The 27,572-nt window shown below is 43.5% G+C and overlaps 1 protein-coding gene across 8 annotated transcripts in view; it reads right to left on the bottom strand.

Moving 5' to 3' along the window:
* PARD3 (par-3 family cell polarity regulator) overlaps positions 1 to 26,678 on the bottom strand; it is a 415,339-nt gene extending 388,661 nt beyond the window's left edge. For all 8 annotated transcript variants that reach the window (XM_054389981.1, XM_054389984.1, XM_054389980.1 and 5 more), the window contains exon 1: positions 26,559 to 26,678. In XM_054389981.1, the coding sequence (XP_054245956.1) occupies positions 26,559 to 26,678 (120 nt within the window). The remainder of the gene's footprint in view (positions 1 to 26,558) is intronic.
* Between the last annotated feature and the right edge of the window lie 894 nt (positions 26,679 to 27,572).

Below are 27,572 nucleotides of genomic sequence, written 5' to 3'. Positions count from 1 at the left end.
AAAGGACTGCAACAGCCATATATATTCTGCCTCCATTTTCTCCAAGCATTAAAAACACACTTCACTTGCTAGCAGACAAATAATTTGCTTCTTCGTTTTAATTAATTCTTTCCCCATTGATTTAGCCTGAAAGAAGTTTCTATTTTTTAAATTTCAAAGAAATTTATGGGCAAGTCTCTTTCTACCTTGTCAGGAAAGAACCCTTTACTTGAAAAGGGAAAATAAAATATCAGCACAGTGGGAGTAGAGGGAGTGGAGGAAAGTATGGGGAATAGATATTTCAAGGTTTTGCTTTTGAGTGTTGTTCTCTGTTATGCTTTTTTATTTAATCTTGTTTTTTATTATAACTATTAACTTCACAGCTATCCTCAAGTGTCAGGAGATTTAGGAGAAAACCAGTTTCTCTGAAAGTACAGTACTTGAGCAGTGGACTTGGGAATTACCTGCTTTTTATTTCAAACTACATTTAATATGATGCTGTATAAATATAGTATGAATTGCTCCTCACAAACTCTAGAGAACTCTCTACAAAGAAAATGGGCAGGATCCTTAGTGCCTTCTGTTGTTACAGTGTCTGATGGGAGTACTGCTGATAGAAAATTTGGAGCTATAACTCACTTTTATAACCTCAAGTGAGAAGAATTTTGCTGGATAAGTAAAACATCACCAAAAAACATTAGTCATCTTTCATTTGATCGTGTGCCTTCCACAAGCTTACAAAACCTTCCAGTACTAGGCATTCTTATAAATGCTGTGTATCTTCTCTGTTAACCAATGGATGTGTTGACTAAAGAGGGTGAAAACACACTACAAACTTCAAATGGGCACCTACAGCACTTTGCCACAGACATGAGTACTCTGGAACACTGCACAGGACTTCCAGCAGCACAGCCTGGCAAGGAGTTGCTTCTGATGCCACAAGTAGGCTGGCAACACTTTGAAGCCTTCCAACAACCAGGATGCTTAGCTCAGGGTGCTGGAATGGGGACAGAAAGGGCAGGGTAAAGGAGAACAGAGAGTTGTTGGGGTCATGACTCATCAAAGCACCATACCCAGGGGAGTATGAAGAATCACTGCCAAGGGAAAGACCTACTGCAGCTGCAAAGAACCCCAGAGAAGACAATGCACCACTTACTGAGCCTTCCCAGCAAATCTGAACCTCTACAAGCATCTGCTTTGCAATACAGTCCTTAGTCACTACAAGTTTCTTCATTACCTGTTTCAGGACTGGGGTAATGCTGGTAACTCTCAAATACAGCAGGGCTTCCACATGCTGAGACAGCATGAAGACAGCTGAAGACGAGCAGATTCACTTAGCTCAGGTCTTTCTGTTCCTCATTTACCTCACTATCCCTGTCTTGCTTAATACAGAGGCTCCAGCCCATCTCTCCCTATTACAGCAGTTCAACAGCAAAGCCAAGTGTGCATGTGGACTAACTAAACTTCAGTAAAAATCGCTTTAACCACTCAAAAATAAGGCTTGTAATCAGTTTGCTACCATCATTGTTAGGGTATCTCCTTCCCCAAAGCAGGCATGGATCACCTGCATCACGTGGATTGTATTCATCCTATTTATTATCCTTCAAATTGGTCCTATTTTCAACCCTTCTGCTCCTTCCTTAAAAGCAGATACCTCCAAGCCCTTCTTCTATTCTCAGCTGAATCATTCTGATAACATACTGTAACAGAACCAAACATTTCATCTCTGTCCTTCATGAAATCATTTTTCTTTTTAAAATCTACTTACAAAGCAAGAAGCAGAGATCATGGAAGCCAAGACAATGCAGCAATGTAAAAACAATGACCTATTCACTCAAGGGAAATTGCTGTCTACTGAAACAAGATACAAGCTTCTTGTTGTTGTCATCAAAGACCTAAATGAAGAACACACCACTCATTTATAAAGGAGTAAACATCAACATGAGGGGAGAGGAAGACCTACTAGCTGCTGTGCTGCAGAGACAGCAAAAAGTAGGAATTTTTACTCCAGGCCCCATGTTTCTTAAATTATAAACCAACAACTCACAGCTCAGACTTGGAAAAAGCTCATCGTGTTCCTCCTACTGATTTAAAGGGGATCTGTAGGTGTACAGTATATGAAAGAGTCCCATCACACTGCTGCCCTGGTTTTCTCTTGTGTGGGAAGAGCAACATGAATATCAAGCATTCCTATTAAATGGGGGAAGAGGAAAAAGCATGCAAGTATTTACAGACAGAAAGACGCTGCCTGCATGCATTTGGTGTTATTGATGCCCTAACTACCAGAATGCAAACAAAACAAAATGAAAAGCTGGCTGCAGGGAAGGACGGTCTTTCTTAGTGGGAGGTGGGCCTTCTGGGGTGGGCAGATTTTCAAGTTAAGCACACTGATGGCAGCATCAGCATGGAACCCCTTCACAAGCTCTAGGAGGACATTAAATTTACTGCATGCTGACTTTAACGCCAAGTCACCCTGGTGTACACTCAGGCAACATTCAGTTGTTATTTTCAAACGTTTTCTTTCCTGGTTCCTGTCTTCTTTTTTATACACAGTACAAATCCTTCCTTGGTCCTCCTTGCAGGCAGACTGCTCTTCCTTCTCTTCTCCCCCAGCCCTGTCCCATGAGCAAAAGCAAGCAGAAACGTACGCAATTTTTTTTCTTCACGAATTTTGTCCAAAGGCTACAGGAGTTTCTCGTCCGCTTCAAAGTGTTGCTGGCAGGACCATAACTGAACCTTCTTCCCTGTTCAGCATGGACATCACCAGAGGGATGATTATCCTTCTTGGCCTTATTATTCCTTGCCTGTGGCTACAACATCCTACCCTTCTCCATTTGGGAGCTACTCTACTTGTTCATCAGGTTCTTCCCCATTCCTGCCACTGCTGACATTTTACAAAGCTTCTCCTTACAGCAAACACTTATTCACCTCATCCCCTGCACAACACCCCCTCCCAAAAAAAAAAAACAAACCACCAAAACAAAACACTAAAACAACAAACAACTTTCTCCATTCTGGCTCCAACCCGTTCGCAGCAGAAGACTCCATCCTCTCCACAAGTAATGCCCCCACAGGCCCTGCAGTGAGCACTGTGCACAGAATTCCTCTCCATGTCCCCTGCACCAAGGAAGGAAGTGTTGCTACTTCTACAAGGTCACCATCTTAACTTCTACAAGTGTCAGCACAATAGGCTCCTGGTGCAGGTGTAAATCAACAGACAAAAAAAGAGAATCCAACCAAACAAGCTGCAAAACATGTATGATCACTGCAGGCAACTGTACACCAACCTTCCTGATCAAATATGCAATTTCTCCCAATTCTGCCTAGTTTTTGAGAGTTCCCCCACCTCAATATTTTAACTGACAGTAAAAGAACCAACATGTGAATGTAATGTAATAGGAAGAGATACACCTAATACATTTTCCCTAGAAGGAGGAATTTCTCTTTCTGGCCAGTGCTGATACTGGTATATACTTTTTACAATGCCAGATAGCAGTATTCTTTTCACTTGGACAGTAGCACCTAATAAGCAAAGACATCCTAAATCATTCATCATAAATTCAGTGTTGAATATCCACCATACAGAACTTTGAAGACTTTAGAGCAGTCCATTTGAAGGCTGGGAGTTGCTAATTTGAATACTTCACTTCAAACCCCTATCAACTTGAAGACGTTCAAAGCCCGCTTCTATCGGCCTGCCAACGTTGACATAGAAAGAGTTCCAAGAACCTCTAATTTGTGCAAATGTCTGAAATTAACAATCTGAGAAATTAAAAACTTCAAGGAAGTAAGTACTAAACTGAGACTTTTAGGATTTACCTAGTGTGAACTTTCATGCTAGCAAGGCCTGACCAGGCAAGTTTTGTGCATCAGCAAGGCACTTAAATTTTCACCTCGAACACCCCAGACTGCCTTACAGTTCACTGCAGGTGGTGAAGCATCTTTGAGCCTTCAGCACCGTTTAGCCACACCAATAGGTTCTCTGGCACTTGATCAGTATCTCAATTCACCCAGATTTACTGTTTCTTGGTAATTACTATTCATGATATTCTGTATTTATTCATACTACCCAAATAAAAGATGTTGTCAGTTCAGATTTGTCACCTTTAATTTGGCATTTTTATTTGATGGATCCTGATCACAAGATGACCTGTGAAGCATCTTTAAGGACATGAGCAGCTCTGAGATCAAAAATTGCTGCTGTCAGTATCACATAAGCAGCTTCTCTGGCTTCACAACACATTAACAGTACTGTACATGAATTTCAGTACATGCAGGTATAAGCATCAGCATTCACCAGGACAAGGCAGAAACACACCAAATGGAAAATAAGGAAGAAAAGGTAAAGATCACAGGGCACATCTGCACTGAGGAACAGAGCTGCTTTTTAAAATACTGTGGGAAAACACTGGGGCAACACCCATACTGGGAAACTAAAACCAAAACCAGTGATACACAGGGGAGGATTATGAAAAAATACAGTAAGAAGCAACACAGAACCAAAGAGAAAACTCCCTGACAGACATACCGCTATCCAGTCCTGAGAAAGAAGGTAACATTTGTGGGTTTTTTAATTACATGTTAAAAAAAAAAAACAAAACCAAAAAAACCCACAAAAAAAAAACACAAAAAAACCCAGAACTTTCTAAAAGGGTTTTATGATGAGTAGACTAAGAAGCACCAAGCTGTAATAGGGGTGTTCACTGCTCTCATAAATGAAGACATGGCTTGCAAAGCAACCAACAGAGATAGATTTTCATCTTCCAGACTCTGTAACTCCAACACAATACATCTCTGGCAGTTAAAACTCCATTCCAGTGGTAAACTGCAGGCCTGAAAAGGGATAGGCTCACAACCCTGAAACAATTGTCAGTATTTTGCTGAGCAATGGCAAGCAATAAATACTTGAACAATAAGGATACAAAAAGCTCTGCTCAAGAATAACACCAGCAGTGGTACAGAACTCCCTATGCTTGTCCATCCTCAACTGGAAACATTACACTTCAAGACTGCAAAAGAGAATTTCACTTCCCAGGACTTTTGAATTCAACATAGGGTGACAACTTCACTTTGTGTGATAGTATACATGCCAAGACATTACAGACATAATGGAAGATTTCCTTCTTAAACTCTTACAAAGAGCTGATAAAAGTTTTACTACCAAGTTTATCAATACTGCCAAAGCTGTTAGCTTAAATTTACTCCAAAACCCTGCAGGTAACAGCCTGCAGCTTCTCAGGCCTGCTTTGCTTTGTAACAGGCTGTCTGCAGATCAGGACTACCTGACACTGAGTACATACAGGAGGCCATTCCACTACAAACCAACAACTTCATTTTTAAATTACATGATAGAAATTGCAAAACAGTATGGTTTCCCCCAACACACTATATAGCAGTTCCTTACTTGCAGGAACAACTATTTTTTTCTTACAACTTCTCATTAGAGTTACAAAATGTTTACATTTTGAATGAACAACTGCCCTGATTTCTTTTCAAACAGCTTCTAGACCTGCTGCAACATGCCTACGTATCTGACTGACACCACTTTGCACTACACAGAAGTGGTTATACAACCCTGGTACTTCTCTTGCACTTTTTTCCAGGGCTCCCAATCCATCACACATCACATCTCACACGTAAGAGTAAAGAAAATAAATGCATAAAACCCATCTGTCTCTATCCAATCACCACTTGGCTAGCCGATTTTCAAGCTGTGGAAACGGCAGGGATGCAGACCTTGGAACACGTTTCAGTTCAGCACATTATTTGGTTGAAATAAGCAATTTTAAATTATTTCCTCTACCATTTGTAACAAAGACAGTGCAAACTTTTATCCAAATAGGAAGCAGTAAAGGGGAAAAATAAAACAGATGACAGATATGGACAGGTTCTTGGGTTCCTTTTTTTAAACTCAAACTAACCTCTTGAGTTTGCAAAGTTTATCTGAGCCTATTTAGGAAAATGCTATGATTTTTCTAAACATTTTGATTCATAAGTGGCTGAGCTCAAAGGAAAAAAGATCAAATTATTGATGAATTAGGAGTAAATGGGAGGAGCTCCTCCCAATAGCAGACATGAAGAAGTCTTTCTCAACGTGGTTCGGCTCCACAGAGTCGAGTACTCCCTAGCGTAGAGACATCTGTACTTCAGCAACGAGCTAAGAAGTGCAATCTCATACAGACATGCCCACACAATAAGCTAGCAGCAGAGATTTTTGGGGACATAGGTTCAGTTCATTCCATGCATATGCTTACTTTATAAGCCAAGCATAGCAAGCAGCCATGAAGAAAGATCACATGGTACTGTATAAGGAGACCTGCATCAAGAGGACACAGGTAATGGACAGGATCCACTGACGCAACCTGGACAGTCTGCCCTGCAAGTCTGTGTGCCTAAGTAACTGCAGGCACACTGCAGTAAGCTGCCAAACTAAAACCTGAGCTATTTCACGTGAGTTCTTCAAACAAGGTGAATTGCATCTTAAAATTATGTATTTCTCTGCACCACCCCTAAACAGAGACTGTGGTGCCCAAATCAGCTGTAGATACCAACCCTGTAGATGAACAGTTAGGCTGATCTACATAGCAAGGTGAGGGAGGTGAAGATAACTTATCCAGCATGAGGATATCAGTTTGTAACATCAATAAGGCAAAGCTTCAATTAGAGCATTATGCAGAGTCCCCAGGTACAGTAATACCATTTAATAGAAAAAAAGTGCTACAATAGCATCTTAAGCTACCCAAGAGAAGTTGAGCTACACAGACCAACCTGGGCTACTCTTCCACACCGGGTTTTAAATCTAAGTAAGGACTATTGAACACAAACAAGAGTAAGGATTTTGTTGCTGCCAGTGTGCACATCTAGTCATGTGCAACAGCTCTCACACACTGACAGGAGACCTAATAGTGGCAAACACTCTACAGCTAAACCCTCATCTCTTCAATGAGAAATTCAAGATACTGATTCTTAAAAGAAACCAAGGTGATCTTTTTGTTCCTTCTCACAAACACCTTGGCACACACTCCCACCTCAGTGTGGGTGCTTAAGTCCAACACAGTCTCTCAATACATGTCTGCAGCTTCAGCACAGCCCTGTGCTCAGTCAATACATGCACTCCCTCACCCAGAGCAGGCTGGCTGCCTGACTCAGTTATTGTGCTAGCTGATTCACTGCTGCATTTACTGTTGGCTTCCAACTGCAAAGAAGCACCTTTAATCAGCAGTGATACTGGGTTTGGTTCCTCTCACAGTGACTCACATTTTGTGTTACGTAAGTTCACAGGGCTCTCCAGGTGTCTGGCATCATTTCATTAAACACAGATTACTACACATCACAAGATAGTACAGTTTGGGGGAGGTTATTAACTAAGATTATTTAAAAGTAATGATTTTGGGGGGATTAATATCAGTTCTGTGAAACAACAATACCAAGAAGAATCTGAATTTCTCTGAAAAGGCTCAGTCCTGAAAACATCCAACGCTAAAATGAACATTTTGACTTGCGTATCAGGCTTCCAGGCAGCTGGATACAGAAGGTGTTTCCAGAGACAGCTGTCAATATGCAGGCTAAGCAAATGTAATACCTAAGAATTTACTGCTCATGACTCTCAATATAAATTATAAAATGCTTAAGTGTCCTAAAGCAACGATTATTGCATTGACTCTTGAGCATGTGAAGTCACAAGACTGATTTCTTAGATCCTTCATCCCTAATTCAGGGCTAGCTGGCTCCATTCCCTGTCCCACTTGCTCAAGAGGCACATACGCTAAAGCAGCAAGAACTGCCCATTTGTGAGGGCCTAGAGACACCAACACTTGTGAAGGCTAAGCAAGCTTCCTTTCTTGGGTGAAAGTTGATTGCCAAGCACCATAAAAACGTGCTCAGATGTCCTGGTTTTATTTTTGCCCTTGCAAACAGCTATCTGGATTGATGACTTCGTTCACCAGAGACACTACAGAAAGTATGTGAACTGCTCATGTGCATGAACAGTGATCAAGCAGAACTGCAGAAAATAAAGTTTAGAAATCCCTGCTTTGCATCACTGTGGATTTCCTTCTCTATAAAGGCAGCCCCTGTCCTGTTGATCATTACAGTTGCTGTCGATCATTATCAGCAACTGAAGAGCAGCTTCCTCACTGAGACCAGTATCACCCAGACCAGCAGGAAGACTGGGAACCAGCCTATGTACAAGCTGGTGCCACTAGCACTATATCACCTCAAAACCAAACTGCAGGCTCAACCCAACCTGTTACAGTAGAGTAGTTAGACTTCTGAATAACCGAGCATGTCCATGTACCACCACACCTCCATCATGAAGAGAAATGGTACCTGCACAGAGGCTCTCCACCTCAGGAAAGCATTCATACATATTTCAGTGACTCACTCCAAATGCATTCTAGAAACCTTGGGGGGGTAGGAGGCGAGGACAGAACCCAAATTATTTCTTGATAAAACAGAAACTGAACTCTACTTCAGAAGGATCTTAGCATGTGTGCAAGTGTGAGAGTGGCAACTAAAAATAAGATAAAATAAAACTCCATAAAAAGTCCTTGCACACATATTAAGCAGGGTCACTGCACTAAGTCCTCAAAATGTCTGTAACCTGACCCACAGGACCATTCCCTTCACTCCTTAATTATGGACTCCATTCCTGTAACTGAAATCCAACGAAATTCAATCCTGTGATTATCTAGAGCCCTAATAAAGATAGTGAGACTGCATCTGAAAAGACGCCATTGCCAGATTAAATGTAGTCTCTTCCCACATGACCCTTTTTCTCTACAGTTTTCTGTATCGATGATACTTGGTTCAAACTCTTTCCCCAGGATAAGAAGGACAAATGTCACCATAAACCCACAAGTACCCCCAGGCAAGGACAACTCTGATTCACAGGGAATCATAGAATCATTAAGATTGGAAGAGACCTCTAAGATCATCATGTCCAACCAGTGCCACCTGGAAAGTTCAATGAGAATCCACTCCTGAAAACAAACCCAGGACCCACCACACTGGCTTCAACATAACACAAGCCTGAAAACTGATGTTCTGTATTCAGACAGGAAAAACAGTGCACGTTCTTGACAGCAAGAAAGGCAATCAGCAGGGCATTTACCTACAAATGTAATGGCTTCAACTTCATTAGAGATCCTTCAAACCATAGCAGAGCCAGCTCTAGGAACTATCGCTGACAGGCAATCAAGCAGAGCTTTTGCTCCCTCAGACATGTCACCTCATGGGGACTCGAGGAAGGGCAATGCCACACAATCAGGCTAACAAAGAGTAAGGTCCCATCCAGCCCTGATATCACAATGACCCATGCAGCACCTCCCTCCATGGATATGACTGCAGAGGGACCCAAACAAGTGACATCAGTGACATTCCCCACTTCCAAAGAGCAGGCTTACAGACACAGATAGTCTGGGTAACAGCTTCATAAAGATACATCCTTCTGTCTCTCCTTTACACTCCCATTGTTGCAGGGCTGCTACCTGAAGAAACTGCAAGTAATATAATGCTTAGTGTACACCACTAAGAGTTTAGGTCCATAATGTGACAAGTAACTGTACTGGCAGATGCCTAGACACAATTCTGCTGATTTCAGAACACTACTACCCAGTTTCCATCTAAGCGCGACCCTGATCACATAACACACCACCACAGAACAATCACTCTCCCATAGGGAATTGGTGCCTTATATGCTGATCCCAGGATGCAGAAGCGGCTTTGGTAAGGGTGGTATTCTCACTGAGCACCACAGAGGCCAAATGAAGACACTTTTCTTTGTCAGATACTTCACCTTTCAGATTTCAAATGTAAATAGCAAAATCCAGACAAATAGCAGACAATTTTCTTCATTCATTCACACAGCATGAACTATAGAATGTTTGCAAAACCTTTATGCTTTGCACATGAGATATGGGGGGAAACACAAACAGGCTTTTTAAACCAGAAAAGCAGATAAGGTATTTCAGTGGCCAGTCCAGCTGGGATGACTCCTGTTTAGGTTTTTTTTGTACACAGTCCAGCTGAATGTTAACAATCAAGCCCATGCTCTATTCAAGTGGAATCAAATAGAGGTGCTGTTAAAAAAATAAGTTAAACAGTTTGTCCTGGAGTGATAAAACAGCAAGCAAATAGCACAATTGTATGGAAGCCTGCTTGGTTTGTGAAAGCAGAGTTCACCCTTATTAGCTCTACAGTTACCATCAATTCCAGGGGAAGAAAAGACAAAAATCAAGAGAATGAGAACATTTCCCTTTCCATCCATAAACATGAGATTCAAAAAAGTAGTGTCCTTTAGTGTTTCTGATCCTCAGGACAGACTGCTTTCTCTTTTGGAAGAGGTTCAACTGACTCAGACAACAGTCATGTTTGAGTACCCTGTAGATCAGTGACCATACCTGATTTTATAGGCTTTGAACTTCAGTAAAAAGCAGATAGTTGTATAATCGTAGAATGAGTTGGGTTGAAAGGGACCTTAAAGGTCACCTACTTCCAACCTCACTGCCATTAGCAGGAACATCTTCCACTAGACCAGGTTGCTCAAGCCCTGTTCAGTCTGGCCTTGAATATTTCAGGGACAGGACACCTACAGCTTTTCTGGATAACCTATCCCAGTGCCTCCACACCCTCACAGTAAAGAACTTCCTCCTTACATCTAATCTAAATCTACTGTCTTTCAGTATAAAACCATTACTCTTTGTCTTGTTACTACATGTCCTTGTAAAAGTCCTTCTCCAGTTTTCTTGCAGATCCCCTTTAGGTACTAGAAGGTTACCATAAGGTCTTCCTGGAGCCTTCTCCATAGCTGAATGACTCCATCTCTCTCAGTCTTCCCTCAGAGAGAGATGCTCCAGCCCTCTGATTATTTTTGTGGCCATCCTCTAGACTCACTCCAACAGGTCCATGTCCTTCTTATGCTGGAATCCCTAGAGATGAACACTTCAGATAGGGTCTCAGGAGTGCCAAGTAGCAGGTGCTACTGCTGGCCACACTTCTTTTGATGCAGCCCAGGATAGAGTTGGCTTTCTGGGTTGCAAATGCACATTGATGCATCATGTTGAGCTTCTCATCAACCAACATCCCCAAGTCCTGCTCTATAGGGTTGCTATCAATCCACACATTGCCTAGCCTGTATTCATGCTTGGGACTGCCCTGACCCATGTGCAGGACCTTGTACTTGGCCTTGTTGAACTTCCTGAGGTTTTCATGGGGCCACCCCTCCACCTGTCCAGGTCCCCCTGGATGACATCCCTTCCCTCCAGCATGTCAACTGCACCACACAGCTTGGTGTTGTCAGCAAACTTGCTGAACATGCACTCAATCCCCCGTCCGTGCCACCAACAAACGTGTTAAATAGACACTTAACTACTTATATTTTTAACTACACTACTCCCCCTCCTGCACACTGACAATTTGGGTTTTTTCTCCTTATATTGATTTCCCTATCCCGCTTGCTTGGCAAGAAGCTCATCCAATGCCTCTTCTGACTGTTGTTACTGAAATGCTGACTATACATGCTCTTCACATGACTGAAAGTGCCTACCTGAAAAAAAAATATTGTACTAGCTGTTAAAAAAACATACATGGGTTCAAAGTTACTTAATGGTGTAGAAATTCAATATAAATATACCCCAGGAAAGCACAGACACAGAAATGTCCTTTTAAACGATTCTCAGAACAAACTTGGAAACATATCCCACTTACAAACTACAGGGCAAACAAAAGAAGCAACATCTGAGTCATATCACCACATACCCATTCATCACCATGCATTGCAGTTCAATAGCTTTCAATAAAATTCAACTTTTGGTCAGAAGTCCTGAGTCAGTAGCATTTGCAGGATTCCCATGACAATACTGCTGGTAGCTGAAAAGAAATCTGTCCATCTGCATCCTCCTCACACGGCGAGCTCAGGCGTATGACAGCAGTGCAGCATGTAAGAGCATGACAAAGCCTGGACAGAAAGCACACTGCTGTAATCAACCCTGCACACCAGCCACCCCTTTTGTTTTGTTACTGTATGCCTTAAGGAACAGCTCATGTCATCAGGATGCAAGATTAATAGGACAGTATGGAATTCCTTGATTATTGTTCTGATATAGAGAAGTAGCCTAAGACCACAAAAAAAGCTCAAAGACAGCCTAAAAGACAGGAAAAAAAAAAGGGAAAAGATTTGACACATGTGGCAGAGTAAAGGAAGAGGAGTTTATACATGCTTAATAAGCACTTACAGACCATCTCCTCTCCTTCTCTACTGCAGGACACAACAGATGAAGAAACACCACAGCTGAAACACCACTTTCCTGATGATCTCTTTCCATAGCATCATGAAGGAACTCAGCATGCACAAGGACCAGAAACTGTTCTAAACCACTGCCTTCGAGGTACATATAGACACGAGGAAAGGTGACACTGTCATGTAACAACCAATTGCAAGAATCAGTGTCAGAAAAAACATAGTAGAGGCTTAAAACTAGAAGAACAGGATCGATTTTGATGAAAAAACCAGAATGCTGATGCCACCGAACAGGTCAGAAATAGCAGTTTCCAAAGGCAGCAAAGGAAGCAAAGTGTCAGCACTGTTCAGGATGGATACATCTAAATACAAGCAGCTTTTATCTTCTGTGAGGCTTTCTAACAAAGAGAGAGGCCTAAGGTAAGAAGGATATGGCACAACAAGAAAGTCACAAAATACTGCAGGTAAATCATCAGAGATATGTGCTTCTAAGTCTTGTTGAAATCTCTCAGGCTTTCCAGTTTCAAGAAATTGCCTCACATTGTATGTCCTCCTGCCCAGTAACAGCCTGCTTGGCAAAGGCTTACAGTCACTTGAAAATACAAAGTCTGGAAGCAAAAAAAGATGAACAACGGTTGTAATGTCATCTAGAATTATTTAGTAAATGCTTTCATTTGCATAGTCCACCAGCTGCATTTCTGCAGAGTGCTGGAGATAACATGACAGCTGTTAACAGAACCTGAATGCTTCAACTAAAGCAGTAACAATAAACAGCAGTTGTGGTGGAGTAGGTCTTTTAAAAATAACAAAGGAGTAAATCACCACTTACCAAACTTAATACAGTCATTTTTAAAAAGCTGGTTTAGAGTGCAATTATAAATTGCAAAACTCCAATTTTCAAGGCTTAGTATCATTTAATAGGTACTACAGCAGCACTCCCCTCTTGGCTATCTGGTTTTACCCTAATATAGAGACCCTGAACATGACATTATAATCACCAACAGCTACAAGGAGAAAAGACTCTTTCTTTTGCACTGCATGCAGAAGAGACTAAAAAGAATTGATACAGGGAGATCCTTTTAAATCAGCATCAGTGGCACAGTAGTCAACAAGCAGCATTGGGACCAAGGCAATTAGCCCCATCAGTCTGAAACAACTGCATACACTGGATAGTTCTTTTCTACTGGCAGCAGTTGGACACTTGAGAGCACTTTTTGACTACCTCAGATATTTTTGTTCATGACCACCTTACTTACAACACTCCTGTATTACAAGAAAATTACAGCATTTAAATAAGAAAGAAAACAAATGGATTTCAATTCCACTACTTTGGATCAATATTCTCCCTTCTCTACATTTCTCATTTAAACCAGAAGTATCACTGACATCTTCTCCTGGCTTCAGTGTGCCATTAAAACAAACTATTCATAAATCACATCAGATAGCTATACTAAAGTCAAACAAGCATTTCCTCTGCTTTCATTCCAAGTTATAAACCTTTAAAAAGGTACACAATACTGGAATCAACATCCCCACTGCCAAGTACAGATTGCTATATAAAAGCTTCAACCACAGTATGAGTGAATTGAAATTTTTTTTAAAAAATTACATAAGAACCAGAAATTATTAATCAGTAAACATGATAGACTCCACTTCTAAGAGGAAAAGACTTTCTCTTCAACAGCCAGAGCTATAACAGAGGTTGAGCTACAGGAGAGGAGAAGGATTAAATATGGCAATATTTTACCACATCCTTACTAGAGGGGAAAGATAGTCTTGTGGTTAAGGAGCTAGCAGGTCGGTGCTTATGAAACCTTGGTGCCCAGATGCTTGTGTGGTCCTGAACCAGTCAGCAACCTCCTGTGTCTCCCTTCTCCACACACTCCATGCAGATAATTACATGCTTACCAAAGTCACACTACATTTGTTAGTGGATTTGGTTTTTGAAGGGAGAAGGTGGCAAAGCATAGAAGGACATTACTCTGTTAAGAGGAAAGAGCTCTGGAGAGCCATCTCCTTGTTCCTAGTTTGGGTGTTACATGCTGTTATAACCACTTGGTGCATCACTCTCTTGCTGCAGCACAGACAACCAGTACAGCAAAGTACTTTTCTCTTTCCTAAGGTAATGCAAAGATGCAGAAAAAAACCACAGAAGGACTTTATGCAAGTACTGTCTCGCTGCAGTTAACATCATGCTGTTGTGAAACAGTTCACGAGGTCCTGGCAGAGAATGAGCCACAGGAACACCTGATGCTGCTCCCGCATTTGGGATAAACCTGCTTGGCTCCCCAGTTAACACAGGGCTGAGCTGGGACATCAGTGATTAAAAGGAGCTCATTCCTTCACTGTGCCTATCTCCCACCTAAAAAAACAGGGCACTAATAGAAACATTTCCCTTCTCAAACCACAGCATCACTGAAGCAAAGCTAAATAGGGATTTCCTGTATCTTCACCAGAGGACGCAGCCAACGCTTCTGAAGGGAACCAAAAGACACTGCAATCATTTCCTTAAATCTAACCACAGCTTTTCTAGTCTCCCCTATCCATTTCCACATATACCTCTTTCCATACCTCAGGTTCCTGTGCACTTGGAAATTTGTTAAAATGGAGTAAGACAGAGTTGTCACAAAGTATCTCTCCGTTTTTCAGAATATATTCCGGAGTCATATTAAAACGTCTTTGAAGAGACTCGGATCTCTGAATTACAGCTGAGCTAGTGAATATTTAACTGTGCAAGGACACAAAACATTTTGTCTTTAACAGCCTGTATGACCTGTATGCATAATCTTACCTCCATGCTGAAAATAAAGGCAGTTCATTCTATAATGAAATCAAGTTTTTAGCACTGTTAATCTCCCAGAGAAGAATACACCATGGCAGCCCAACAACATTGCTCTTGATATTTTGTTTGTCCCTTCTCTGTTTAAGAACACTCCCAAAGCAGAAGAACCAATGGAAGCTAAAAGCCTTGTCCTGCTGCTGGTGTATCACCAACAGATGTTAGGAGCACTTAATTGCAAGTCTATGGTCTGTTCTCTAAAAGAGGATGGTAGTGATGTGATGATTTGTTCTGCAGAAAAAAACTACAAATACAGATGCCAGAAATGGGGGGAGGGGGAGAGGACTCCACAATTTAGTTTTTACGTATCATGCTGGATTTGTAGGCCTGCTTATTCAGATGGAGGAAGAGGGGAGCTACGAAGTTAAAATACATAAATGTTTGCATCTGTGAGCTCAGTGTTTGACAGCTCCTCACATGCTGCAAAGCAAGCAGGTGAGGAGCACCAGGCTGCCCCCTGTTTGCTGTTGATGCTGAGAAGGGCACAGTTTGCAACTGCAAAGAACAGACCCTCTTATTTATTACATCTAGGTACAATGCACAAATCTGAAGCCATGTGTTGTTCATTGAAGGCAGGCTGAGCAGCTCATCAGGGGAAAGGCAGGCTGCACAGGACTGTTTATTGTAAACCAGTTTCAGACCTCTGCCTCCTATCTCAGCTTGTAGTTCATGCTGAAGAATAACATAAAACACAAAGTGGATTATTACACTCCACACCCGAGTTCAGAGAGAAAAAAACATTTTGGGGAAAAAGAAACAGGAAAATTCTAGATGAAAAATGGCATGCTTCTAAAGCATTAATTATAGAAAACATAGGGGTTCTTATTGCAGTATCACACAAAACCAAAAAGAAAAAAAAATGTATATTCCTTATGTCTTAAACCAGATCTCCATCCACAATGTCTTCAGCATCCACCAACCTTTGGAAACAAAGCCATTCAGAAAGCAACAAAACACTGGCACACTGAATTAAAAGCAATTAGTGAAGGCAGCTAGATTTAAAGCAATCTTTGCACACTGTCTAATCACAGACATATGTGGTTTAATAAAGGCAACACAGCCCACCTGTAAAACAGGGCATACATTTTACAAAACTGGCTTATTGGGATTTAGATTCAAAACAGTTTAATAACTTACACATAAAATTAAGGGGTGGGGGGAAATCCCTTTTAACTTTGTTCTGCTATGAGACCAAGCCAGTGATGAATCGTGAAATGGAAGTAATACAGAACAAACCAGACCCTTTCCCACAAAGTGGATTCAAGTATTGTGGATGGTTATGGTAAATGCTGAACCTTACTTGTTTGTTTTTTAAACTTAGGTCAGTAGAGCAGCATCCATGCATAAGGAGCTAGAGGCCCACCTTGAGGGCATTTTTAGAAAGGAGACCCACCACACATGGTTCTACCTGATCACTCTATACAGCCTGCAGGAAGACAGCAGACTGCTGCTAAACCCTTCCTTAGCCATTTATCTCAACAATTCTCCCACAAGTCACTGGTCACTTGAAAAATACCCCCGCAACAAGCAGATTCAGGCTCCATGCAAAACACACAACTGTCAAAAACAAAATTTCAGCAGTAGATTTATGACACGCTTCACTTCAGCAGCTTGTTTAGACCTCTCCAGATGCTAAAAGGTAAACAGCAGCACATCCAACCTAATTACTACACATTCAAGTATCAAAAGAATATTTAACTCGGCACAAATTAGCTTTTCATACAAGCTAGCTCCCCTTCACCACTGCTTTCATTCCCCAGCTAGGGAATTACAACAGCAAAGGAAACCTCTTTCCTCTGCAGACAGGGTGAGGACCAGGATTCCTTTAAGCTCATTATTTTATGAACCCCAAAAGGTAGAATACTGGATATGTATTATCTGTGGCTTCCCACCAAGCAGAGGGCTTCAAGCTAACAATAACTATTTTGTGGCAACACCAAAGCAACAAAAGGGTCATCAAGAATTTGACTTGTAACAACTATACCAATAAAGGAGAGATAAGACACTGATTACAATAACATTTCATGATTATTAACATCTGGATTTAGTTTTCCAAAGCATTATATTCACGAGTGATTGCTGGGCATGGGGTAAAAATGCTCTGTTGCCTAATATAACCACAAGTTAAATATTCCTATTTACAAATAGAACATGGCATTTTCTTTTAAATCAGATTAGCTATGTATAGAAAATATAGAAGGTTTTTTCTATAAATAAATGGCAGCATTTAAACACACAAATATTTTGCATGTATAGTTACAGACATTTAAAACCACATTCACTGGCTGTCTTACAACACAGAGCCTACACTACCCAACAATTTCCAACTTAAAAGCTCTACTTATATCACCCACTCCATTTTTTCTTGCCATTTCTTAATTCAGACTTCAAAATTTTCAAGACTATTACAAACTAGATTTAATTGTGCTATTTTTCACTTGATGAAAAACTAGAAGAGGCAGTGATAAAACATGTCTCCTCAAATCAGTATTCTAACAATAACCAGAGGAAAAAAAATGTTCAATACAGGATCTGGAAACAACTCTCTGAACTTGTATCATGAACCCAAAAGACAGGACTCTGACTGAACTAGGATGGAAGAGGCATCTCCTGTGCTGGGACATTTCCCCCATCTCACACCTAACAGTGCAGCAACAGATGCAGCATCTTCATCAGCATTAAAGAATCAGCTCAGGACACATCCTTACCCTGATCCAAACCCCAAGTGCTGCCTGAGCAGCTCACACAGCTCACAGGAGCACTGAGGAAGCAGGAAGCTCAGCCCAGGAGCACCAGGTCCATGGCTGGCCCAGGCTCCTCTCCTCTCCCTCAGCAAGCAAGCAGCATTACTCCTCTTACTCAGTGCTCACCTCTCTCTAGTAAAAGGCAGAAATATCTAGCAGAACAGGTGATATGTATGGAGATGACCACTCTCCAACTAAATTACTACAACAGCAATTCTTTAACTTTGAGCAAAGCCTAACACTCCAGTCTTCCAGCAGCTTGAGACTGCCAAAAGGCAGGAGAAAAATCCAAGGGGAATAAAACCCTTTCCCTCTTCATCTTCACAGGCTGCGTGCCACACCGAGGTCAGAAACTCATTCACCAGAAACAGCCGGCCACCACAGGCTGGCCACTGCAGCCTGGCTGCTTAAATTCTTCTTCTTTTGGTACTTGGTAGCTGGCCAGCTTCCCAGCGCTTGCAGCTGCAGGCAAGCAGCCTTCACGGGAAGGCAGAGGGGAAAAAAAACTGACAGCACAAACAAATGCACACTTTGAAAAATGCAAATAACATTTGGTGCAACAGGTTCTTGGAGCAACCAAATTAAATCAAGCTTTGTTATTCCACTTAGCGGTTTATTAAAGAATCTAAAGGTTCTGAAGCTTCCAAAATTATTTATTTTTTTAAACTTTTAGGTTATTATAACAAGAAAAATTTCAAGCTACTTGGTCTCAGCTTGGACTCCAGCATCCCTAGAAGCAGTTTTCCCATATTCCATTAAATTTTGCTCCTGCTCCTTCCTGTTCTGAAGGACTCCAAGAATTTGGAACAAAGTTGTTCTTCTCATTATAGGCACAAAGAGGTGCATTTCTGCAAGTTTCTCAGAAGTAGGATTTTGCTTCCAACATTTAATAGAGGAGAAAAAAAACCAATATGTAGCTTTGCCTAGGGGGAAGACAGAGTAGCTCAACAACTTTGAAAGCACATGCAAAGAAGATGGGGTAAGGTGAAAGTACTTTTTCATTTAGTAAGTGTGGCTACATTTCTTCAAACAAATGAAAACACCTAAGTTGGTGCACACACAAACATACAGGCACTCTTAAAAGCCCTATCTCCATCTAAAACATTTCATACTCACCTAACATTGTTTTTCTCCTATTAGTAATACAAGAAGAACACCAAAAATATTTTAAATTGCCATTCTGAGTCTGTAAAGACATGCACAACCTGAACAAAAGTCCTGTAAATGTGGCCACTTAAAAAGAAAATTGCTAAAGATGTGCCAGCTTGGTCCTCCTGCGAGATTCAAAACCTTGCAGCATCTGCAGCAGGCTGAGCATGAGAGAATGTGGAAAGTATGTCCAAAAACATGACTTTGCTTTTCCAAACCAGGGTCTATTTTCCCTACCAAATCAGAGATTCACTACTTTCACCAAGCATACTGCCCAAAAAGGGGAGCTTCCTATAATAAATTCCACAGGTTTCATTTCAAAAGAAAAGCCTTTTGGGTGACATCTGTTGTACCACCAAGGTCCACTTTTCATCCTCTTCCTAAATTGATCACCTACTTCCAGGGCACCGAGTTAATCAGTTTCTTCCCATCTTCAGCGTTTTGTATTTGTCAGTTACTCTACTACTGCCTTGCTTCCATGCAAACTCTTGTTAGCCTCTCATGTAAAAGAACAGGCACCAGGCACAGAAAAGGCACATCTAACATTACCCCAGAAGCATTTGCTTTCACCACTCTCCAAGGACATCCCATCCTTTTGTTCCTCCCCTACAGAAGGGCACCCTTCTCCCCACGCTCCTTTCCCTTTTGCCAGCCCTGTCTCTGTTACCATACAAGCCCTGACAAGTTGGAGACATGGATCCAGGAAGCAACATCAGTTGACTGCTCCAGTACCAGAGCATGATGCCTGGCAGGAACACAGCAGCATCCCAGGACCCAGCTCCACAGGATGCTCATCTCTGTTCTTGGGCAGCAAGAGTGCCATTCCCTCACACAGAAAGAGGTCTTCATTACTCTTCCCCTCCACTGGAGACTCTGTCCCTGAGACATAGTGTGTAGATCTACTCCAAGGGTTTTAGCAGATAAATCTCTTTTATGATGTATTTAATCTCCCAAAAAATGTGTATCAAATACTAAAGTAGGAAATAATTTACTATCATGTGCCTCCTACCCAATTAAAAAAGAACACCATATACTGCAACAAAAAAGTTATTAAAATTATATCTGCTTTAATAAATATCTGGAATCAATTTGAGAAAATAACTAAGGCTACCAGTAAGAAAAAAAACCAACAACATCTGGCATTACTAAAGTATTTCAAATAAAATTAATGTTATTACCTCAAAAACATGAAGGCCCTAATATTCAATGTTAATTTAAATTTATTTTTCCCCCAGTTTAGAATTTGAATAATTTCTGGTTTACTCATAACATTAGTAATTTTGACAAGTATTATGTATGTCTGTGCTGCTGTATTCTTTTTTTTCCCCTCATTTTTTTAAAGCAGCACCACCAGGTTATGTAACTTAGTTCAAGGGCAGTTTGGTTTTTTGTGGGTTTTTTACATATCTTCCAGTACCAGACTTGCTGAGCATTACAGTAAAATGACCTCAAAGAAACAAAGAAAATATATAATGTATGTTAAAAATGAGGGGGGAGAAAAAGAAAGCACAGATGGCATAAAGTATCTTGTAGAATTTTTTAATACTTTTTGTTCCACTTTTTATTTTCTTACTGCTCACCAAATATTTCTGAGTGAGAACAGCTGTGCTATAGTCTGGATTGATGTCAGAAGAATTCCACTGTATTTTCAATATACATAAGCATTGGTTCAGCATTGTTGCATGTTTTATCCATTCAATTTATATTTGGATGAAAAGGTTTGTTTTCCTTTGAAGAACCAGGAAATTGTTTTAAAGCTACATGAACCATAGCCTGGACAACTAATATCACCACTGTTTCTCCTCCATTTACTCCATCTTATTTTACCAGATTAAATGTGCCACGACCAAAAGATGTCATAGTCTGGTACAAACGAGAAAGTGTTACTTCCAGTGGTGTTTTTATAAGAGAACTAAAACATCTGTGACCATTATAACCAAAGTTAAAGTGTAAAAGGCTATGAGAATCAGATGGTTTTCCACTGCTAGAAGGCTATCGCCCAGGAGAAGAAAGGCTGGCAACTCCCTAAACCCAAATTGCCTCCAGGAACTGTTCTCTGAACCTCCTGAGCACTTTCACAGGCTCCTGCACAGTCATCCCCTCAGAGCTACAGCAATTGCCCACAGCAGCTGAACAGTGCCTTTGCTCCAAGGGAAATCACTGTCAAGCCACTCTTCCACAAACACACTCTTCACTTTGATCACTGTTAAGTAACCCTGAAACGCTGGGAAACCACCTAATGCCCAAGTGAAAGCAATAATGTATCCCATCCAGAAAGGTACTGCTCACATCAGCCAACCATGGTATTACCACACATACCCTCTACGGAAAACACCTTCAGAGCTGAAGAGCTTACATGCTGTCCACTTCTTATGTCCTTCTTCATAAGCACTACAGAATTCAGTCTTGCTCTTTATTAGCCTTGAATAATCCCAAAAGGATTTACCCTGTTTGCTTAAACAACAGGGATACAGCCCCAGCATGGCTCTCAGGCCTGCTGAAGGCAAGCCTTCGCTCTTGTATCACGGATGCTTGAACACAAGCAAGGCTTGGCAGAGAGAGGCTGCAGCAAAGTCCTCCCCAGGTTACAGCAGGACTCGTGCAGGTCCCCATCTCCCAAGCTACAGGTCACTTGAGCATGGTACTACTGTACAGCAAAGTCCCCACGCAAGGCACATCCACAGCCATTGCCACACTTGATCCAAAGGCTCATCCCCAACTTCACCCTGCAACTGCTCATGCAGTGCATAAGAATCACATGTGCTGACAGGTGAGGACAATGACAGGAAAACTGACTTGGCTGAAAACACAAAGGGAGCTGGAGAGAAGATGTTAAAAAGAAGTTTTCCATAACTGCTGTATTTCCAGCACCAGCTCCCATTCTGCAAGATCACACAACAGCCTTCTAAAGATGAAGGGATCCTGATCCATCTCAGTACTCCTCTTTCCAAAATCTGCAGCTCTCTACTGCTTTTCATAGCTTTCACCAAGCCACAGCAGAGTGATGGTACCTGTCAAGTGGGTTTAACCACTGCTGTTGGAAGCCCAAATCAGCCAAGAGGTCAAGAGCCACCATGAGAAAAATGTCAGCAGCCCCAGAGAATCTGAGCTCTCCTGGGTAACCTCAGGCAAATCACTGCAATACTACATGTGGTGTCCCAGAGACTTCATCATGGTGGTATGAGCTAGAAGTAACCAACAGCCAAGTGAACATCATGGACAGGAAGGGATTTGCAGGGGGTTCCTTTCTGGGGTGGAGAGACAACCTGTAGCTTGAGAGATGACTTTTAAGCAAATAATCTGAGAAGCCCCGGTCAGGTGGGGGAAGAAGGAAAAAAAAAATTAAAGCAGAAAAAAAGCTTCACACATTCACTGAGACCATGAGCTTCCCCTCTCACACTTTCCTGGCAAAAAATATCAGACCCACCAAAGACAAGAAGCTTTAAGCTCTGGGTGGCCTAAGATCCTATGTACAAACTGAGCATATGCTCATTTGACACCTGTTCCCTTTGCTTACACAGCTGACTTTCCTTGAGTTCTCATTCCTTATCAGCCTTCAAGCACTATCAGAGAGCCGATACAGTTTCTTTTTACAGACATTAATGTACCTCAGTTTTTAAGCATTGTCCCACACATCACAAACCCCAAAAAAAACCTTCATCTCTCACAGAATTTGGTAAGATGGAAGGGAAAGGTGTCTCAAGAGTCCTCCTATATACAAGGTCTAAGAATATCATTACAAGGCTATAGCAAACAGGACATCCAATAGAGCTGTCCCAGAGACACTGTAGGGACTGAATGCAACACTGAACAACTCAAACCTATTATTTTCTATTTCACATTCTTATTTACATCACACAAAGACAACATCCAAACACTAATTTTTAAAATAATAATATATCCATCCATTACCTGTGCACGAACAACAATAAGAAGTCAAAACACTTAAAATACCCCCAAAAACCCAAAGCATACAAAGATTATGAAGAGAGTTGAAAGTCACTAAAAAAAAAGTCAGAACAGTCTCCAGCTACAATTAGATCAAACCAAAGCCACAAGATGTATAAATATCTAGTTTGGATGAAATGTTTTTATGATCATTTTCTACATTTTAACATTAGGTTACAGACAACCATTTGATAAACATTCCTCATCTCACCTGTCTGCTCTCTTTTGGAGTAGCCCATCACCTCTTGTTATTAGCATTAAATAGACAGCCAGGTGTGGCTGACTTCACCCCCACAAAGTCCCTCTTACCTTCTCCCCAGCATGTTTTAATCATTAAATTGCTTGCTAGGAAGCCACAGCAGAACTGCATCAACACAAAAACCACACAGCCCTGACCAGCAGGGTTCAGAAAACTCAGCTACTATTTCTCAAGCCAGCTACCCCCTGCCCAAACTGCACTCGTTTAACGCTCACTCAGAAATTGTGCCAGAGGCTGCATCAGTCCAGCCACACAAACAGAGAGCATCATTAGGTTGCCACCATGCAAACAAGGTTTCTATAAACATGATCAGTTGTTGCCCTGGACAAGGCAGACTTTTCAAACATTGTCATTTCAGACAGAAAGCTTCTTTTGGAAGTAAAGCAAAGGAACAGCCTGACATTAATATCATAGCTTGTAGCTGAAGAGTTACTACAGGCTGCAGTGTTAACCCTGAAGCAATTTCTTCATGTTTATGAATGCTAATCAAAAACATGGATTGCAGTACCTGGGTGTATTATCTACATGCTTTGTAAGCCTTCACGTTTTACAGAGAGGAGAAACTTACTATTACATGGACTTATTTCCAGAAGTATTTCTGCCATTCTCAACATGTCTCTTCAACATAAATAATAGCAAGCCAGAAAATCAAGGTCAAATTTGAAGTTACTCACTCCTGGCACTCCACAAGCACGATGCCAGGCTGCCTCGCCAGGACTGCACAGGTATGTCAGAAGTGCTCATGAGCAGATCTCTTACTGCTAATCATAGCCTGGAAACCATGACAAAGCGGGAGGCAATCTGGGAAGGGCTGACAACTCAGTTCTTAGAGGCTTCAAGTAGCTTTCCTGAAGAACTGCTGCATACAGCAGACACATTTTTGCAGGATGAGAAAATGCTGTTTTTCCTGTAGGAAAACCATAAACTCAGTTCAAATACTTTGAATAATCTTCCACTTTTTTTCTCCGTAACAGTACAGTGGTGGTGAAGTAGATTTCAGTCTTTGTTTGATAACAGCTGTCAGATCACACCTTCACATGTGCACACATACTTTCATCCTCTCAGTTTCAGAATTACTTTGTTCCCTCTCATCACTTTCTGAAGTGATTTGTTCATGTGCTGCTACACTATCATAGAAAGAAACCACTTAACTACTATAAAAAGACAGTCATCTGTGAAATCCTACCATTGAAACCATAAAATTACTATGTTACTCTGCAGTGAGCACAGCACACAGCACTATACACTTAAGAGATGCTGAAGATCCACCTCCTTACTACCTAAACATCACCGCAGAAAATCATCAGTGAATGTAAGTTATGAGAAAGGTCTGGGATGTCACAAGTAAAGTCTGGGACTGTATAAAACACTCAGAGAAAGCCCATGGACTCTGCTACTGTGTTTTCAACCTCAGTATTTCCATATAAGAGAAATAATCTCAGCAATTACAGCTACCTCAAGTCCACACCAGTGGCACATAGCATAACCACCACATTAACAAGCAAAAACCATCATGTTATGGAGAGCTTTGGGCATTAGGGGCCAGTCAAAACCTGGCTGCACCTTTGCAAACTTTTTAGTAACTACATCAGTGTATTTAAGGAAGAGTGACATTTTCATTTTTTCCATCGTTCCACAGGTGGGCCACTTCTTTCCTGAACAACCCCCACATCATTTGTAATCATGTCACCTTTTCCTGGTGACTGGCATGTGTTTCCGCTATGCTCACTACTGCAATCACTTCCAGGGTTAACATTACACTGCAGAATGTAATTACCATGCCTTAATGCAATTTAACAGTTGGAAACCAGCACACAGCCCAGTGCCACATGAGTTACACAAGCCACAATTTTAGAACAGAACACGGCAAAATAATTTATTTTATTAATGTTGTAACACTGATCAACAGTCTGCGAAGACTTCTCATCTGAATGGTCCAATGAGGCAGTCGGCGCTCCCCCAAGGGATGCACTTCATCGTTTGCTAGTTTACCTTAACTTTTGGCCACTGTCTCCTGTGTGCAGACTGCCCTATATAAACAACAGCTGGTATGCAGCCACGGCCATATCCTAGTGAATCATTTTAGCCTTCTTCCAGCCAGAAGTACAACTGTGTTACAGAAGGAGTAACAAAAAAATGGAGAGAATGTGCTTGTCCTCTTGAAAGCCACGTTCTTCAGGAACCAAGCGGGGAGGTGATGGAAACCTCAGCTACACTTCTCTCAGCAGCTGGAATTCTTCGAGAAAAATGATCTCTATTTTCTCAGGAATCACCTCAAACCAATCCATAGACTGTTCATAGTATTGCTTCCACTGCAGGTTTCAGAGAGCCTGAGCATCAGCGTTTCCCAAAGCACAACTTCCAGGTTACAAAGTGTGAGAGTATCAGAAGAGCTGAAGAGGAAAAGCACACAACTGCCTGGATGGTAGAGCAACGGCGAAGGGCACTGCTCAAATTGTCAGCCAACAATGATCACATCGTCCCAACAAACCGATTGATTAAAAACAAGTTTGCGGCAACAAAGTATAGAGGTGGGAAAAGAAAAAGAAGAAGAAAAAAAAAAGCCCAACAAGTTTTCGTTGAGGGACAGCCAAGTGTGCAACTGCCTGCACACCCACTGACACGAACTTCAACATGGGGCTGAGAGAGGCCGGCGCGGGCGGCACCGGGACCGGCCCCACCACGGGTCGGGCCGGCGCTCCCCGCACCCCGGGGCACCGCGGGTGCCTCACGCACAGGCACAGGCGCAGCCTTGCCCGCCACAGCCCCTCGGGACTGGGGTAGCGCGGCACCTACGCGGGCGGCCGCGCTGCTCTTGTCCCCCGGGACCCTGGTCCGGCGCAGGGGGGGCGGCCCACGGGGAGCCACCGGACGCCCCTGAGGCGGGCTCCCCTCCCTCCGCCCTCCTTGCCAGGCCTGGAGGGCCGGGAAGCCTGGAGCTGGATTTCCAACCCTCCGCGGCGACTCCCGCCCGGCCCGCGGCGCCTCGGCCCCACCGGCCGCCCTGGGGCAGACCCGGCACGGCCGGTCCTGCGCTGCTTGCGCGGCCGAGCTCGGGCGGCCCCATCGCCAACACCCCCGGGGGCCGCCACTTCGCCGCCAGGCACTGGCGAACAAAGGGCCGAGGCCCGCCAGGCGCCCGCGGGGAGCCGCGCTGGGGCCGTGCTAGCCGCCGCGGAGGGGCCGCCCCCATCCCTGGCCCACCGCTCCCCCCTCCCCGCCTAACTCGGCTTCCCCTCAGCAGCACCGAGCACACACTCCCCGGAGGGTTCCGCCGCTGCCGGCCGCTCCTGGCCCCGCTCCCGCCGCCCCGGCAGGGCAGCCCGGACTTTCCCCCTCGCTTTCCAACCCGCTCCGGGAAGCGCCATATTGATCGCGGGCGCCGCTCCCTGCGCCCCTTACCTTGGCGATCGCCTTCTTGTACCGGGTCACTGCTTGCTGGATCAGGCTGAAAACTTTCATGTTCCCGTCCCCGCAGGGCACGACCACCCGCGTCCTCCCGAAGCACACGGTGACTTTCATCCTGCGCGGCCGGGGGCTCCTGCGTCCCTCCGGCCCCGCACAGCCTTCCTCCTCCTCCTCCTCCTCTTCCTCCTCCTCTCCGCCCTCCGCCACGGCCGCCCCGCGACGGGGCGCGGCGCTCAGCCCCCGGCCGCCACCGGACTGCTGCTGCGGTTGCCCTGCCTCCGCGGCCGGCCCCGCGAGGGGAGGGCAGCGCAAGACAGCGGGGTGGGTTCTGTCGTCCCGAGGGAGCGCGGCCGAGCCGCGGGCCGCTCACATGCCGCGGCGCTGCCTGCGGCCACCTGCTCGACGCCTGCCCCGGCGTGCAGCAGCGGCGGGCGGGGCGGTGGCGGCGCTGCCTCCCCGCTCCGGAGGCGTGGGGCGGTGCGGCGGGGCGGGGGCAGTCGGCCGGCTCCGCGGGGCGCCGGGCAGCGCGGCCGGAGTGTGGGGGGGAAGCTGACAGTCCCCGGTGGGGAACGGACCTAGGTACCGGGGCCAGGCAGCCAGCGGCAGAATGGCTGGCCCGGCCCTCAGTACCAGCTGGGCGGGGGCGTGCCAGGATCGAGCCCCAGGGTGTGCGGCGGCAGCCACCTCCCTCTGCCCTGCCGGGACGCGGGACCGAAGCGGCATAAGGAGCCGCTTAAAATCCTCGGCCCTCACCCCGCTGGTGCATTTGGGTCTAGCTGGGTACTGCCTGCGGCCTCTCTTCCTCAAACACACAAGTGCAGGGAGAGCAAGACGCTGATCCGGAGGGAACGTGCGCTGTGGGGAACAGCAGCTTTCTGCTACCCTCCCGTAGCTTGGGAAGGGCCACCCCACGCAGACGAAATCGGGTGGTCCTCGGGAGCCTTTCGGGAGTTTGTTAGCGCAACAGAACCAACACAGAGCGAAACATTCATCATCAGTAACATCAGC

Source organism: Indicator indicator, chromosome 20 (genome assembly GCF_027791375.1).
Source record: "Indicator indicator isolate 239-I01 chromosome 20, UM_Iind_1.1, whole genome shotgun sequence".
Taxonomy (NCBI): domain Eukaryota; kingdom Metazoa; phylum Chordata; class Aves; order Piciformes; family Indicatoridae; genus Indicator; species Indicator indicator.
The sequence above is the reverse complement of the archived record's forward strand: the minus strand, read 5'-3'. Positions and strand labels throughout refer to the sequence as shown.